The sequence below is a fragment of the Coregonus clupeaformis genome, chromosome 5 (assembly GCF_020615455.1).
Source record: "Coregonus clupeaformis isolate EN_2021a chromosome 5, ASM2061545v1, whole genome shotgun sequence".
NCBI classification, from domain to species: Eukaryota; Metazoa; Chordata; class Actinopteri; order Salmoniformes; family Salmonidae; genus Coregonus; species Coregonus clupeaformis.
In genome coordinates, this window is record NC_059196.1 from 19,502,783 (window position 1) to 19,521,225 (window position 18,443).

Consider the following 18,443-nt stretch of genomic DNA (forward strand, 5'->3'; position numbering starts at 1 on the left):
ACTATGATTTTGATTACAATGGATGTTCAGTCCTTGCATACATAGCTCTGTCTATGAATTTGAAAGTGGTTACATTTCTCCAGGCCCATCCCTCAGCTTTTTACCAAAACACAGGTGGGGTGAACACTTTGTTTCTGTTTCAATTAAGGATTCTAACTTTAAATAATTGCCTCTTTATAACACACATTGTTCAAGAAAAGTTTTAAATGAAATCACACTGCCAGATTAGAATGAGGTTTATTGTAATTTTTCCAGTCAGGTAAGATAGGAATGGTTTCTGGTCTTAAGTGGGTTCAGCATGAGAAAGGACACCTAATTATTTGAATGCCCTGGTCAAATAGCCAGCAGCAGGATCGTGTTATTGAGGTTTCGGGAAACCTGATGGGTTTCATTACAAGGGGTTTCCTGCACATAAACGCACACACACACACACACAGGCAGATAAACACACACATACATGCACACACGACACACACACACACACACACACACACACACACACACACACACACACACACACACACACACACACACACACACACACACACTCACCGAGACAGCAGGTCTATGAGTTCGGGCTTGGACATGCCGTCTGGCAGGACGCGAGGGATGGCAGCCACACACGTCCTGAACAAGTCGATCTTCGGCTTCCTCTCTCCTCTGACAGACAAGGTGAGACAACATCAAGATCAGGTCAACAGCAGAACTGCTGGGCATTCAGTTTGTCATTAGGTATGCAATGTAAAATGCCCCCCAATAATGACTTACAGAAAAACAAAAACATTTTTGACAACTGCCAAATCAGGGTATATCAAGAATAGGGCCTTTAGTTTTACTTTTTCCTGACCACATAACCTAACCAGGAAACCTTTTTCCTGGCCAATCCCAGTTGAAACTTGGAGGATTTCCAGTCATAGGACTCTGGAGAACTGGGAACTTTGGGAAAGTTTCTGGAAATTTACAACCCTAACTGCGTAGAGGAAAATAGTAGCACACATACGTGATCATGTCCTCAGGCTCTTTGTTGAGCATCTGGACATTGGTCATCATCAAGCATCGGCCCACCTCCTTGTCCAGGTGTCTCAGGCTATTGTCCATGGCCTTCCTCACCTGGGAGTAGTACAGGGACATACCTACAGCACAGGGGAAGAACACATCATTTAGTTTCAGGATCTATTCATGTAGGGACATACTTACATGGGAAGGTGCATGGTGAACAACACAACCTTTTATTCCAGCACAACAATTCTACTACTGAATTGTGCCATCCATTTATCCATCCATCCATCCATCCATCCATCCATCCATCCATCCATCCATCCATCCATCCATCCATCCACAACATATCGGAAACAGTAGGTAGTCCAGCTGGTGACCCACCTATGACCTTGGCTTCGTCATCGGTCAGTGTTTTGCTCAGGTAAGTCTTCTTTACCCTGAGTGTGTTGCCCGAGGGCAGCGTGGCTCCCGTGTTGGGCATGGGTGGCTCCCCATCTTTCTGCTGGAGCTTGTCAGCTATCACCAGGAACGCTCTCAAACCTATATTCATTCTCTGGACAAAGACACACATTGGAATATTATGTTAATTGTCATGATATTATGACTGATTTGATTGATAATTGATTGATTGATTGATTGATTGATTGATTGATTGATTACATATACAGTGCATTCGGAAAGTATTCAGACCCCTTGACTTTTTTCAAATTTTGTTACGTTACAGCCTTATTCTAAGATTGATTACATTTAGTTTTTTACTCATCAATCTACACACATTACCCCACAATGATGAATAAAAAATAGGTTTTTAGAAATGTTTGCAAATGTATTAAAAATTAAAAAAATGGAAATATCACATTTACATACACCACCAGTCAAAAGTTTGGACACACCTACTCATTCAAGGGCTTTTCTTTATTCGTAAAAAAAAATTACATTGTAAAATAATAGCACAGAACACATATGGAATCTTGTAGTAACCAAAAAAGTGTTAAACAAATCAAAATACATTTTTGATTCTTCAAAGTAGCCACCCTTTGCCTTGATGACAGCTTAATTTTTTGTCGTTATAGAAATAAGCTGTTACTGTGTTCCAACGCACATGCTTTTTGTTTTATAGTTGTAACAAAAGCATTCCACAAATAAAATGTATTTGACACTTATGTGGTTTTTCTGGTATTTCGTCTTTAAATATATTAGTCCATGAGCCAGGGGGGTTGGTCGGGCAGCTCGGGCTCACTTGGGCCAATGGTGTCTTATAGTGATTTTCTTGAAGGTCTATGTCCCTAGAGATGGAAAATGAGTGATAGCAGTGCAGCATTGGTAGCTTTCTCTGTGTTATTACTCTTTCATCCCTCCATCCCATTCATTTTGCCCATAGAGATTAGCACCCTATGACAAACAACGTCTGTATACAACAAGTTATTGCTCACTTATACCCCTTAAACATATATCATTGGAGAGCTTAGATTCACAGCTATCCATCAGAAATTTCCGGAAGGAATGTTTTTGTCAACAGAACTTTGACCTCTAGGGTACAGATTAGAATGACCTTATAAATGGCTTTAAAAAGGAAACACTGATACATTTTAAACTTTGTTTGACAAGTGGTTCTGAAAGGTCATGAAATTACCATTCAAATCATATATAATATAACCAACTTTGAAAGCACCAGCTACAACTATTGTTTAAAAATCGCCCATATTGTGCCATTGACATTAGAATGTTGGAATTTTGGCCATAAAAATTCCATGTAATGAGGTAGCTATGTTTTTGGATTGCAACTTTAGTGACAGAGGCACCAAATTGCACACTCACAGCTAGAACAGGGTTTTAAAAAGATTTGTAGATACAGGGCCATCACAGAATTCACGCCTTAACCCCACAGAAACCTTTTTCCACTATGGATGCCAAACAACTCAGTTGGGTCTTATTGGACAATTTTGCATGACGATACCTGTTTGAAATACAATTGTAGTATTCCCAAGAAATGTCAGAGTGATGTAAAATACACAACCACGTGAGCCAGGTGTGCCAGATATATAAAGATGTTAAATTATTCACAGAATTGTGGTAAGAAGCTGTCTTAATCGCTGATTTCTGAAGATGTTATGATCAATAATTGCAATATTTCATCTTCAAACATGTCAAAATGGATATGTACATGTGAATAGTCATGGATGTGAGCTGATTAAAATGATATACAATGTTATCCTTTTAACTGTTTTCATAAAACAGAGGACTAGAAACTTGCTGTATACATTACAATGTAAAATTCCATAAGAACGCCAATACATTTTCACCTGATGATGAGAGCAGCAAACCATTACACGTAGATACTCTAAATTAAGATGTATTCTTACTATGGGGCAATAGCAGACTGGTCAGATACTAGGGCGGCAGGTAGCCTTTTTTTTGGGGGGAACGCAGTCACAGTCAGGGTCTCAACTTACTGTTGAGAGTTAGAATAGTAGAATACACAAGGTGCAATTTCGAAATTTGGTTGTGCATCGGCAGTTTTCCTCTTGTTATGTCAGTCACTGACAGTCACTCAATTAGCCCATGTCGGCTAAAACATTTTAGATTGGTAAGTTAGTCTAGCGGCCAGCTATCTAAACTTGTAGTAATCATGATCGAATTACCCGATCGTGGGGCCCCCATTGATTTTGTTAGTCACTCTCACTCAGATATCATACAAACATTTCTCTCTACCCTATGGCAAAATGTGTATAATTGCATGAAATTAGTTACAAAATTGCTAAATCTTCTCTCTTCTGTCAAGAGGGGGGCTGCTAAAATGTTTTGCTCGCATATTCGCAGTCACGGCCATCTATTATAGACCTGTTTGGGTTAGTGATCATGTCTAGAGTGGCTCTCTATTTGCCCTCAGCATGCATTTTTTCACCATTCTGAAAGTCTACAGAATCCATATGTTCTTCTGAAATATGAACACAGAAATACTGGACATTTTGAACTCTTATTATGGTAGGGATTTGACACAATTACAATCATGGTCTTGAATTGGACTTGCATTTATCTGGTCTCGGTCTCGAACCCCTAATTTTTCTGGTCTCGCACCCCTTGTATTTTGATGTGTAATTTCTGCTATTTATGGCTCATCTGTAAAATATACCTTGGTCTCAGTATGACTCCCTGAAAAAATAAAGGTTAAAGAAATAAAATAAGGTATGGTCATGCAAAATTGTCCAATAAGACCCCATTGAGTTGTTTGGCAGCCATATTGGAAAAAAGCTTCTGTGGGGTTAATGAGGGAATTCTGTGATGGCCCTGTATCTACAAATCTTTTTAAAACCCTGTTCTAGCTGTGTGTGCAATTTGGTGCTGACTCATTACATGGAATGCTATGGCTAAGCTTCCAACATTCTAATTTCAATGGCACAATATGGGATTTTTTTAAATAACAGTTGTAGCTGGTGCTTTCAAAGTTGGTTATATTATATATAATTTGAAAGGTAATTTCATGACCTTTCAGAACCACTTGTCAAACAAAGTTGAAATGTATCAGGGTTTCCTTTTTAAAGCCATTTATACAGGTAATTCTGATATGTACCCTAAGACCTTCATAAACACAACCAAATTATTATTTTTCTGATAGCATATATTAAATATATTTATTAGACTGTTAGAATGTTGACGTCCAAAAGACGTGTCATTGGCACAAATGGGGGTCCAACGAGCCAGGCTTATATAGTGTTAATGTATTGAGTTATATACCAATTCTGGGCTTAATTTGACTAATGGTTTATTTTAAGATTTGTGAAATATTTTCAGCCGTATTTTTATGATATTTCTCATTGTTCGTCTGCGTAATTTAAATCTAACACTAATTTGCATGAGACAAAGTCCACTTGATCAATAGTTATTGCTCTAGTACCCTATGCCACTGTTGCCAATGACATCTATAGTGCCTCCAACTGGTCTGGTGCAGCCATCTAAGGTTGCAGTGACTTTATATTCACATATCCTTTGGGTGGTGGACCATTCTTGATACACACAGGAAACTGTTGAGCTTGAAAAACCCAGCAGCGTTGCAGTTCTTGACACAAACCGGTGTGCCTGGCACCTACTACCATACCTCATTCAAAGGCACTTAAATATTTGTTATTGTCAATTCACCCTCTGAATTGCATACATACACAATCCATGTCTCAATTGTCTCAAGGCTGTCTCTTCCCCTTCATCTAAACTGATTGAAGTGGATTTAACAAGTTACATCAATAAGGGATCATAGCTTTCACTTAGTCAGTCTATGTCATGGAAAGAGCAGGTGTTCTTAATGTTTTGTATACTCAGTGTACATAAGATTTACATACCAATTTCCATGGCCCCATGTCCATTGGTTCAGTTCTTATAGCCCTGGTGTAATATGGTGCCATCTAGTGGTGTAGCGTGGCCGACTTTTAATGCAGCAACTAATCATTCTCAAAATCATTAGATGCTAATTAATTGAGTCTATATATTAAATCTGGAGTCAATCTGACTTATGGTTCATGAGAAGTATTTTTAGCATTAGCATATTTACTAACGTGCATCTATTGGTACAGAGCGGCCATTTTGAATGCAGCAACTATTTTTTCTCAAAACCATTAGACTGATGTAATGAGTCTAAATACAACATCTGGAGTGAATCTGAGATATGGTTCATGAGGAGAAGATGATTGCAGATGATTTTGTGGATTAGCGTTATATGCCAAGAATGAGTTGTTAATAGTTTCCTTGTTTTTTGTGATATCAATACCAAATTCAGTGTGGTTCATCTTAGGGACGTCCATGATAGCAATGACAAGCTTCAAGTTGATTGGCCACTGTAGAGTGGATTTACAGTGATTTAAATGGACACGTAAAATCAGATTTTTGATTTGTCAATAACGCAGCCATTTTTTGACCAATCCCTTAGCTTTTCTCAAACTAAGTTAAGACGTACCATGGGCCTACATTCCAAATTGGTGTCATTTGGTCTTATGGCTCATGAGAAGAAGATTTTTGAAGTATTTCTTTGCATATTTTGGAATATTAGAGTATGTGCTAATATGCCTTTACTGGTATAGTGTGGCCATCTTTGAATGCATCAACCTTATTTTCTCAAACTCTTTAGGGATTATTGTGATGAGTGCAAAGACCACATTTGGAGTGAATGTGACTTTTTATGATTATTTTAAGCATTAGCGTTACATAGTGAAAAAAGTGAATTGTTAATAGTTTTCTTATTTTTTAAGATATTCATCATGGTAATGTCTTTGATGACCCCACAATGTTTCAAGTTGATTGGTCATTGTGGAGTGACACGTAAAATCTAATTTCCTGACTTATCAATAACTCAACCATGGGCCTACATACTGAATTTGGTGTTATTTGGTGTTAAGGTTATAGAATTTTATATAATGAATATTAAAGAAAGATTCAAAGACAATTCTGTACTGTACCTCTGGGTTAAGACTAAAGGCTTTGGCTGATTTCCCAACACACAGAAGGTCAAAGATAATCTCTTTCATGGCAAAGTCCAGTCGTTCCTGTGGTGGAAGAAGAGGGTTTAGAACAGATTTGTAATATTATTGCTGTTTTCACATCATCACATTCACATCAGAGAGGAAGGCTCTCTGTGGACACCTGCTCGTCGAACATCTCATTCCAAAATCATGGGCATTAATGTAGTGTTCTCTCTTCATCTGACTACGATTTCTCTCATAGTACGAGAGCATCTGGTCATCAAGGTGATGGCACAGGGCTACTCATTTCTCCCAAGTGTAGATTTTCTTATTTCACCCTCTCTCACCTGTCCATCTCCTCATTTGAATTCCATGCTGTCACTGTCACTTGTCCACTCAAGCTTAACATTGTTGTCATCTATCGCCCGCCAGGTGCCCTTAGAGAGTTCCTCAATGAGCTTGACACCTTGATAAGCTCATTTCCTGACAATGGCTCACCTCTCTTCATACTAGGTGACTTCAACCTCTCAAGGTCTGCCTTTGATTAATTTATTTCCAACTCTCTCTTTCCCATCCTTGTCTTTTTTGACCTCACTCTTTACCAGTCCCCTTCCACTCACAAAGCAGGCAATACACTTGACCTCATCTTTATTAGAGACTGTTCGCCTACTAATCTCACTGCAACCCCCTCCAGGTCTCTGATGACTACTTTGTTTCCTTTACTGTCTCCCTTTCCTCCAACCCTAGGCACTCCCTACTCAGATGCTGATGAGCCGTTGCAATCTTTGCTCTCTCTCTCCTACTACTCTTCATATCATCTCTCCTTTCTGCTAAATCCTTCTCCCACCTGTCTCCTCATTCTGCCTCTTCGACCCTACTCTCAAAGAGGCAGAATGAGGAGACATCCCCTTTCCTCCCGGCCAGCTCAGCCCTCCCCTCCTGCTCCGTTGCTGAGTGACTCATTGCGAGCTAACAGAACAGGGCTGCGGGCAGCTGAGCAAAAATTTTCGAAAACTAAACTTCCGGAGGACCTATCATCCTTTCACTCCTGCCTCTCTACCTCCTCTGTATCCACTGCTAAAAGCACTTTTCTATCATTCTAAATTTCACGCTTCTGCCTCTAACCCTAGCAAACTCCCTCCTTAATCCTCCACTCCCTCCCCGTCCCTCCTCCCTCTCTGCGGACGACTTTGTCAACCACTTTGAAAATAAGGTTTACGTCATCCACTCCTCATTCACTCAAGCCTATTGAGTCCATTGGTCCCACACAGACAGAACTAGCCTACACCTTGACCTCTTTCTCTCCTCTCTCTCCAGATGAAATCCTGCGACTAGTGAGGTCCGGCCGCCTGACAACCTACTCGACCCCATCATCTCCTCCCTTCTCCAGACCATCTCTGGATACCTTCTCTGATTCCTCACTTCCCTCATCAACTCATCCCTAACCACTGTTTGAGTCCCATCTGACTTCACAATGGCCAGAGTCGCACCCCTAATCAAAAAACCAACACTCGACTCTTCTGACGTCGAAAACGACAGACCGGTATCCCTATTTTCTTTAATTTCAAAATCACTTGAGCGTGCTGTCTCTGAACAACTCTCTAGCTCTCTCTCAGAACTATCTTCTTAACCCTAACCAGTCAGGCTTCAAGATGACTCACTCAACTGAGACTGCTCTTCTCTGTCACAGAGGCTCTCCAAAGGCTGGGTGTCTCAGGCTCTGAACACTCTTGGATTGCATCCTACCAGGTGATGTGGAGAGGATCTGTGTCTCCACCATGTACTCTCAGTACTGGTGTCCCCCAGGGCTCGGTTCTAGGCCCTCTCCTCTATACACCAAGTCATTCAGCTCCGTCATATCCTCACATGGTCTCTCCTATCATTGCTATGCGGATGACACTCAACTACTTTTCTCCTTCCCCCCTTCTGACACCCAGGTGGCTACACACATCTCTGCATGCCTGGCTGATATTTCAGCTTGAATGTCGGCCCACCACCTTAAGCTCAACCTCGACAAGACAGAGCTGCTCTTCTTCCTGGGAAAGGCCTGCCCGCTCCAAGACCTCTCCATCACGATTGACAACTCCACGGTGTCCACCTCCCAGAGTGCAAAGAACCTTGGCGTGAACCTGGACAACACCCTGTCGTTCTCTGCAACCATAAAAGCAGTGACTTGCTCCTGCATGTTCATGCTCTACAACATCCATAGAGTACGACCCTACCTCACACAGAAAGCGGCGCAGGTCCTAATCCAGGCACTTGTCATCTCCCATCTGGACTACTGCAACTTGCTGTTGGCTGGGCTCCCTGCTTGTGCCATCAAACCCCTGCAACTTATCCAGAACCCTGCAGCCCGCCTGGTGTTCAACCTTCTCCGCTCTTCCGCACACTCCAGTGGCTTCCAGTTGAAGCTTGCATCCACTACAAGACCATGGTACTTGCCTACAGAGCAGCAAGAGGAACTGCCCCTCACTACTTTCAGGCTATGATCAAACCCTACACCCCATCTCGAGCATTCCGTTCTGTCACCTCTGGTCTCTTCGACCTCCCACCTCTATGGGAAGGCAGATCCCGCTCAGCCCAGTCCAAGCTCTTCTCTGTCCTGGCACCCCAATGGTGGAACCAGATTCCCCCTGAAGCTAGGACAGCAGAGTCCCTGTCTACCTTCCGAAAACATCTGAAACCTTACCTCTTCAAAGAGTATCTTAAATAATCCCTCTGACTTTGCTGATAGCTACATTATTGAGTAAAAATGTACTTACTATGACTGTGATATGTGGTTGTCCCACCTAGCTATCTTAAGATGAATGCACTAACTGTAAGTCGCTCTGGATAAGAGCGTCTGCTAAATGACTAAACTGTAAAAAATGTAATGTTTTTTATTGTGCATGCTTCAGGAACAATTAACATACATTTTATAAATGTTTCAATAATGATAATCATGCTGACAGCAGGTTGCATGCAGCTTCCTATTTACCTGTGCAATAAACTGGATGATTTTGACGAAGATGTTGAGGGGCATATCTCTGGGCACCACACTTCGAGAGCCCTTGGGGAAGAGTGTTGTAATGATGGTGTTGAGACGCCTGCAGGAGAACAGGGGAGGGAGAGAGGGAGAGAGGGAGAGAGGGAGAGAGGGAGAGAGAGAGAGAGAGAGAGAGAGAGAGAGAGAGAGAGAGAGAGAGAGAGAGAGAGAGAGAGAGAGAGAGAGAGAGAGAGAGAGAGATTCAACACAGGACAAACATTTAACAGATGAGATACACAGGGATCACAAACACATACTAAAAATGTACACTCAGAACTGACATAGATAGAAATGTAAAATTAGATTGCTTTACACTGGCTGGCCTGTATGCCATAGTCCCATTTCTTAACAAGTATTTTATTTTAAGCCTGGTTTATTTCCGGGCTAATTACAACGTGTTAAAGGCTTGACCTGTTTGTGATTCCTCCTGTGGCATGGGCTGCATCCCAAATGGCACCATATTCCCTACATAGTGCACTACTTTTGGCTAGAGCCCTATGGGCCCTGGTCAAAAGTAGTGCACTATAAAGGGAATAGGGTGCCATTTGGGACGCAACCCTGGTAATGCGTATTGTCTCTGAGTTCTTCCGTTTAACCTACAAGCCGAGCCCTAATCCACGGCATACTACACAAGTGTGTGTGTGGCTCTGATAGTAAAGTACCCTGGCTCGTCTTCCAATGAGAAAGAGCTTTAACTCCCTATAGTGTGATGATCATCAGCCAGTCCCTGGCCTACCTCCTAGCTTCCTCCCCTCTCCCCCACCTACTCCCTTTTCCTTCCTCCACCCTCCTCCATCCCTCCTGGTGTAACAGGCTGCCTGTTTACAGACTGGGCTTGCTACTCTGCTGGGTAAAGAGCCAAGTCAGCCAAGTCTCCCATTATCAACGAAGGGGAGGACACTGTGTGTGTTGGTGTGTGTGTATATGTTTGTGTGCATGTGTGTGCGTGCGCTCGTGCATGCACGTGTGTGTGTGTGTCTGCATGCCTGCAGGCATGAGTGTGTGTCCTTAACCTCTACGGGATCGATGACCCGTATACGGGACGGTTGAGCTAACGTGCGCTAATGTGATTAGCATAACTGTTGTAACAGCAAACTTTCCAGGACATAGACATGTCTTATATGGGCAGAAAGCCTAAATTATTGTTAATCTAACTGCACTGTCCAATTTACAGTAGCTTTTACAGTGAAAAAATTACATGCTATTGTTTGAGGAGAGTGCACAACAACAAAACATATATCACGGCAACTGGTTTGATACATTCACCTCTGAAGGTAAATAATGTACTTACATTCAGTAATCTTGCTCTGATTTGTCATCCTAAGGGTCCCAGAGATAAAATGTAGCATAGTTTTGTTTGATAAAATCCATTTTAATATTCAAATGTAGGAACTGGTTTCTACAGTTTGAACCCCTGCTGTCTCTGGCTCCACACCCACCCCGCCCGGCCATCTAGATGTGTGAAAGTTAGTGTATAAGCTAATGATCCATCATGTATGACATTCCTGGGAGTGTGTAAACTTACATTTTGTATTACCATATCATGTTTGTATGTTCTCTATAGTTATGTACTTGAAAATGTATCAATTGACCAATTCGGCACATTTGGGCAGACTTGATACCAAATAATCCAGTATTGCAACGCTTTACTGGATCAATCTGAAACTTTGCACACACATTGCTTTAAATTGCGCCTAAACTGCAATATGACATTGTGGCCTTTCTCTTGCATTTCAAAGATGATGGAACAAAATAAAAAAATAGAAAATGCATGTTTTTTTGTTTGTATTATCTTTTATCAGATCTAATGTGTTATATTCTCCTACGTTAATTTCACATTTCCACAAACTTCAAAGTGTTTCCTTTCAAATGGTATCAAGAATATGCATATCCTTGCTTCAGGTCCTGAGCTACAGGCAGTTAGATTTGGGTATGTCATTTTAGGCGAAAATGGAAAAAAAGGGTCCGATCCTTAGTGTGTTGGGGAGGGATGCAATATAGAAAAACACTTTTTTGGCTCTCCAGTTGTACCAAGAGAAAGATACTACTCATGAGCAGATTAGGTTATGTACACAGCTTCCTGTGGGTGCTACCATGCCCCGGTCTCTTCTCCTTGCCTTCGTCCTAAATTGCACCCTATTAACTATTTAGTGCACTATTTTGGGCCCTATGAGCCCTGGTCAAAAGTAATGCACTACGTAGGGAATAGGTTGCAATTCTGAATGTAACCCTTGTGGCTTCAACATGGTGGAGAGGAGTGGCCATGTGGGAGGCTGTTACGTGGCACACAGTCCAGTGTAGCTGGGCAGTGAATGGTTAAATTAGGACCTTTACCCTTGTGTTGTTGGAGTGTTGAACACTATCAAGATATTTACAGCTGAGTTGCAATGTGTATGTGGCGCTGTTTGTAACAAGCTGTATATTGTGGAAAAATATAAATTATGTGCCACAAAACACAAACATTGCAATTGCTGTGTGAAATTGGCTGCATTTACACACACAGCCCAATTCGGATTATTTTTCCCACTAATTGGTCTTTTGACCAATCACATCAAAACTTTTCACATCAGATCTTTTTCAGAGCTGATGTGATTGGTGAAAAGACCAATTAGTGGAAAAAATATCAGAATTTGGCTGCATGTGTATACACAGCCGTAGAAACATTTACCCTTGCGTAGCAGTGTTGCTCTCACACTTGATCCTGATCATGTAGACCCACAGCAGGCGGTAAAGAGACTCCAGGGCGACGCGCGCCATCTTGGGGTCCTTACTCTGCAGACACAGACAGACCGACAGACTGATGTTAGTACTGGTTGCTCCTGTGTGGCTCAGTTGGTAGAGCATGGCGCCTGCAACATAAGGATTGTGGGTTCGATTCCCGCTGGTTGCAGTACAGTACCTTGATGTTGGAGAGGCAGTTGTTGAGGAAGACAGTCCATTTGTTGAGGAAGAACTGCTTCTGGCTGACACACAGCAGACAGGTCACCAATGGGTAGAGAGCCTAGGACACAGTAGACATGTCACTAAGGGATACAGAGCCTGTATTGTGCTTAGGTCGATGAAATCTTCAGATAGAACACTCCTATGCTTCAATGAGGTGTGTGTGTGTTTCAAGTTTAGTCGCCACGTGCACAGGATACAACAGGTGTAAAACAGTCAAGTGAAATTCTTACCTTCTTACCATGAGAGCTCTTTCCCAACAATGCACTTATAATAATATAGATAATAATAGAAAATACAATTAAAAATAAAAGTAGGAATAAAAACCACACAAGAAGTACGATGAGAGATAAAGAACACGAGAATGCAAGTATATACAGGTCAGTGCGAGTACCTTATTCAATGTGCAGGGGTACTGGAGTGGTTCAGGTGGGTTTATACATAAAAAGTGACAGGTAGTAGGATATACATGTAAACAGGGCTGAAAAGTGACGGGAAGCAGCAATATACAGTCTAAATACTTATGGTAATATACTTACGGAAATAAACTTAACATGTGTAAATAATTTTATGAACATAACAAGACTCAAAAACTGATAAATAAACTGAACAAGTTCCACAGACATGTGACTAACATAAATGGACTAATGTGTCCCTGAACAAAGGGGGGGTCAAAATCAAAAGTAACAGTCAGTATCTGGTGTGGCCACCAGCTGCATTAAGTACTGCAGTGCATCTCCTCCTCATGGACTACACCAGATTTGCCAGTTCTTGCTGTGAGATGTTACCCCACTATTCCACCAAGGCATCTGCAAGTTCCCGGACATTTCTGGGGGGAAGGCCCAAGCCCTCACACTCCGATCCAACAGGTCCCAGACGTGCTCAATGGGATTGAGATCCGGGCTCTTCATTGTCCATGGTAGAACACTGACATTCCTGTCTTGAAGGAAATCACGCACAGAACGAGCAGTATGGCTGGTTGCATTGTCATGCTGGAGGGTCATGTCAGGATGAGCCTGCAGGAAGGGTACCACATGAGGGAGAAGGATGTCTTCCCTGTAACACACACTGTTGAGATTGCCTGCAATGACAACAAGCTCAGTCCGATGATGCTGTGACACACCACCCCAGACCATGACGGACCCTCCACCTCCAAATCGATCCCGCTCCAGAGTACAGGCCTCGGTGTAACGCTCATTCCTTCGACAATAAACCCGAATCCGACCATCACCCCTGGTGAGACAAAACCATGACTCGTCAATGAAGAGCACTTTTTGCCAGTCCAGCGACGGTGGGTTTGTGCCCATAGGCAACGTTGTTGCCGGTGATGTCTGGTGAGGACCTGCCTTACAACAGGCCTACAAGCCCTCAGTCCAGCCTCTCTCAGCATATTGCAGACAGTCTGAGCACTGATGGAGGGATTGTGCGTTCCTGGTGTAACACGGGCAGTTGTTGTTGCCATCCTGTACCTGTCTTGCAGGTGTGATGTTCGGATGTACCGATCCTGTGCAGGTGTTGTTACACGTGGTCTGCCACTGCGTGGACGATCAGTTGTCCGTCCTGTCTCCCTGTAGCGCTGTCTTAGGCGTCTCACAGTACGGCCATTGCAATTTATTGCCCTGGCCACATCTGCAGTCCTCATGCCTCCTTGCAGCATGCCTAAGGCACATTCACACAGATGAGCAGGAACCCTGGGCATCTTTCTTTTGGTGTTTTTCAGAGTCAGTAGAAAGGCCTCTTTAGTGTCCTAAATGTTCATAACTGTGACCTTAATTGCCTACCGTCTGTAAGCTGTTAGTGTTTTAACGACCGTTCCACAGGTGCATGTTCATTAATTGTTTATGGTTCATTGATCAAGCATGGGAAACAGTGTTTAAACCCTTTACAATGAAGATCTGTGAAGCTATTTGGATTTTCACTAATTATCTTTCACTAATTATCTTTGAAAGACAGGGTCCTGAAAAAGGGACGTTTCTTTTTTTGCTGAGTTTATATACATGTAAACAGAAGTAATGGTGACCAGTAGTAGGATAAAACATCACATTTACTGTCCACAATAATCAGATTTAGTGTTTACTCTTTGATTTGAAGAGGTTGCCTGTCCTCTCTTGTGAATCGTTAGTTAGAGGAGCAACAAGGAGAGAGCCACTATACAAGATTGACCTCTAAATGCTTTGAGGCTTGACAGACACCACAGGCATGTACGCTATGCACCAGTTTTACACTGGCCTGTCACTGTGGCTTTTGGAGAAGAACATAAACAACTCTGGACTGTGTGTTTGTATGTGTGTGTGTGTGTGTATGTGTGTGTGTGTGTGTATGTGTGTATGCATGCGTGCGTGTGCGTGCGTGACTAACCAGAGAGTGTTTTTTCCTGGAGGAGAGGTCAAGTGTTGTGTCATACATGCTCTCCACAAAGTTCCTTAGACACGGCACGTTCACCTCGTTCTTAACAGCCTGGAAACGGAGAATACATACTCAGCATCACACACACGTACACACACACGCACATACATTTACACACACACACAAGCACACTCAAACACAATCAAATTAGCAACGCACATGCCCCACCCACCTGAGGATCTATTTCCTATGTTTGAGGGATGCAAAATCCACTTGTCACTTAAATCTCTCTGGATTGATTTCTTTCATTTTACTCTGGTGACTCTTTCCTACTGTTGCTAGTTCCATAAATGTTTTCCCGTTAACATAACGACCGCGGAAACATGTGTAATGACCTGTCAAACTCACTCTAGTATTGGCTGAAATGGGCTCAATGGACTACATTGGCTTTCCGTTGCATCTATAAGAACGCTAATGCTTGTTCGGGGATTTAACGCACCGTCTCAACACTTACATCACAAGAAAGAGAAGAAAGATTACTTTTTTCAATTACACAAAAAATCAACACCCACCAAAATAAAGTTATTATTTAATACAGCTGTAATGTTCACAAATGAGATGCGTTGAAAGCAACTTCCAAAAAGGAAAACTCAGATTATAGTGATATTATGTCTGATCTTGCAAACAATGTAAAGTATGTATAGATAGGTGTTATCTAGACCCAAGCGTTTTGATTATAAATCATGTATTCTTCTCTTGACACACTTGTTGAATTATGCAAATGACGTGACAACAACAGTAATTAATAATTAATAAGGTAGTCTAGACAGAGCAGGTTTTTGGTGTTCCACGCCTTTATATTAATTTATTAATGTTTGCAAATACACCCAGTGTATATATGCAAATGAGGCACATATAATTTATCTTTATTTTATCACAAAGTATTTAAAATATACCTGATATATTAAGAAAATGTATATGTGAGTGCATTAAGAAAAGAAAGTGCAATTTTACAATAAATGAAATACCTAAATTCCTACCAAAATGCCTGAATGTCATTAATTATTTGTCCGTGCCAGTACAATGTTTTATGTCCGATAATTCAGTCAATATCTGATGGATTTTAAAGATTCAAAAAGTTTGGAGTATCTTTATCCATGGTCCAACTGTTGCATTTATTAGAATCGTTTTTTAAACCTATTAAACAATTTCGATGACCGTTTCTAATAGAATTTGTGCCTTAAGCAGTTGTTGTTCTACTAAGAATACAACATTTACTGGTTGTAAACAGGTTTTCTGGTTGACAAGATGTCATATTTCCATTTCCATTTTAGTCATTTAGAGTGAGTGCATACATTTTTCATATAACCCGCCAGGTTACAACCAATGATTTATATATACACTAGATGACTGATAGCAAGACTAAATACATGATGTTCTCTAGTTCTCGCAATAATGTTTCAGATGGACTACATATTTAGTCATTGGATGGTTCTCCCATTGATCGGGTTCCCGCCTACAAATATCTGGGCATCTGGATTGACAAAGACTTATTATTTTAAAAACATACGGATTAGCTAGTTAAAAAGCTAAGATTTCATCCTTAAGAGTCTATTGATGCACCTGTGCGTCAATGTAAGTAACATAATACAAAAATCCCCATCAAAATCTGTCAGTTTAAGATAGAGATTTTTTTGCATGGGCTGCGTCTCAATCCTCTGCATCCGCCTATGTCGGCCTTCCTCATCTGTGGTGGAAGGTGGCCGAGCTACAGCAGTGTTTGTTAGACCATGAGACATCCCGAAAATCTGTCTTCTCATGAAAACGTCTGTAGCATCCGAACGGTTTGGCCTACGAACTAATATGACCACTCTATGGAAAGGGGAGACTCTCATGAACATGTTTTGCTCTAAGTGTCACGGGACTCGTCTGAAGGTAACCCATACAAATGAATGGAAGTATGGAGGTAGTTTTGTGCCAACAAAAATTAGGGGTTAAATATGTGTCCTAGATATATAGTAGGACAGACACTTCAAAACCTTATTCCTTATGATTAATTTTTTGGATGCCGTCTACCATAGCGCCATTCGTTTTATCACTGGTGGACATTTTAATACTCACCACTGCATCCTGTATAAAAAGGTTGGCTGGTCCTCATTAAAGTTCCGTAGATCAAATCATGACTCCCTTTTTGTTTACAAAGCCTTACTACACAAGCTTCCAATTTACCTAACTTCATTGCTAATGTACAGTGCATTCGGAAAGTATTCAGACCCCTTCACATTTTCCACATTTTGTTACATTACAGCCTTATTCTAAAATTGATAAAAGTATTTTCTCCCCTCATCAATCTACGCACAATACCCCATAATGACAAAACGAAAACAGGTTTTTTGAAATGTTTGCACATTTATAAAAAACGAAAACACAAATACCTTATTTACATAAGTATTCAGACCCTTTGCTATGAGACTTGAAATTGAGCTCAGGTGCATCCTGTTTCCATTGATCGTCCTTGAGATGTTTCTACAACTTGATTGGAGTCCACCTGTGGTAAATTCAATTGCCTGGACATGATTTGGAAAGGCACACACCTGTCTATATAAGGTCCCACAGTTGACACTGCATGTCAGAGCAAAAACCAAGCCATGAGGTCGAAGGAATTGTCTGTAGAGCTCCGAGACAGGATTGTGTCGAGCTACAGATTTTTTTCGCCAGCAGGGACTGGGAGACTAGTCAGGATCAAGGGGAAGATGAACGGAGCAAAGTACAGAGAGATCCTTAATGAAAATCTGCTCCTGAGCGCTCAGGACCTCAGACTGGGGTGAAGGTTCACCTTCTAACAGGACAATGACCCTAAGCACACAGCCAAGACAACCAGGAGTGGCTTCGGGACAAGCCTCTGAATGTCCTTGAGTGGCCCAGCCAGAACCCGGACTTCAACCCGATCTAACATCTCTGGAGAGACCTGAAAATAGCTGTGCAGTGACGCTTCCCATCCAACCTGACAGAGCCTAAGAGGATATGTAGAGAAGAATGGGAGAAACTCCCCAAATACAGGTGTGTATTTCAACAAAGTACTGAGTAAAGGGTCTGAATACTTATGTAAATGTGATATTTCAGTTTTTTCTTTTTTATAAATTTGCAAAGTTGTCATAAAGCCGGAAAAAGTCTGATTTTATGTATTTTCATTTCAGGCTGTAAGGCAACAAAAGGTGAACATTTTGAAAGGGGGTGGTGACTTTCTATACCCACTGTAATTTTGTCCTTGAAACAACATTGAATTGAAATACTGTAGAATTCCATTAATTCCTATGGAGGACTGCTGCTACTGTGGAGTGCCAATATGGCCGACCGGTGGCTTCAAAGTCTCTCAATGGCCAATACATAGCATCAGCAATCCAGGGTTTATGTACATAATTGGTTACAACCAATTGGTCTCTTATACAACCAGGTATTGTTTTCATGACAACATCAAGACATCAAGGAAAATACATCATATTCTGGTTGTCATCTGGTCAGATAACCAACTTACTGCTGCTACAGGAACTAGGATCTCCACGAAGAGGCCGGCCAAGGCATGCTTAATGTCCTTGTCCTTCACTTCCAGGAAGTACTGGGCACAGTCCTGTAACGGACAGCAGCACTTACTAAATACAGCATAAACCCTTACATCATAAGGATTA

The 18,443-nt window shown here is 41.5% G+C and overlaps 1 protein-coding gene across 2 annotated transcripts in view; it reads right to left on the reverse strand.

The window, feature by feature from the left end:
- LOC121561837 (protein furry homolog) overlaps positions 1-18,443 on the reverse strand; it is a 162,554-nt gene that overhangs the window by 116,436 nt on the left and 27,675 nt on the right. For both annotated transcript variants that reach the window (XM_045213239.1, XM_041874281.2), the window contains exons 9-17: positions 18,293-18,385; positions 14,770-14,868; positions 12,371-12,472; positions 12,140-12,243; positions 9,424-9,532; positions 6,444-6,530; positions 1,381-1,552; positions 1,001-1,133; positions 553-660 (exon numbers count right to left, since the gene is read on the reverse strand). In XM_045213239.1, coding sequence (XP_045069174.1) covers positions 553-660; positions 1,001-1,133; positions 1,381-1,552; positions 6,444-6,530; positions 9,424-9,532; positions 12,140-12,243; positions 12,371-12,472; positions 14,770-14,868; positions 18,293-18,385 — 1,007 coding nt within the window. The remainder of the gene's footprint in view (positions 1-552; positions 661-1,000; positions 1,134-1,380; positions 1,553-6,443; positions 6,531-9,423; positions 9,533-12,139; positions 12,244-12,370; positions 12,473-14,769; positions 14,869-18,292; positions 18,386-18,443) is intronic.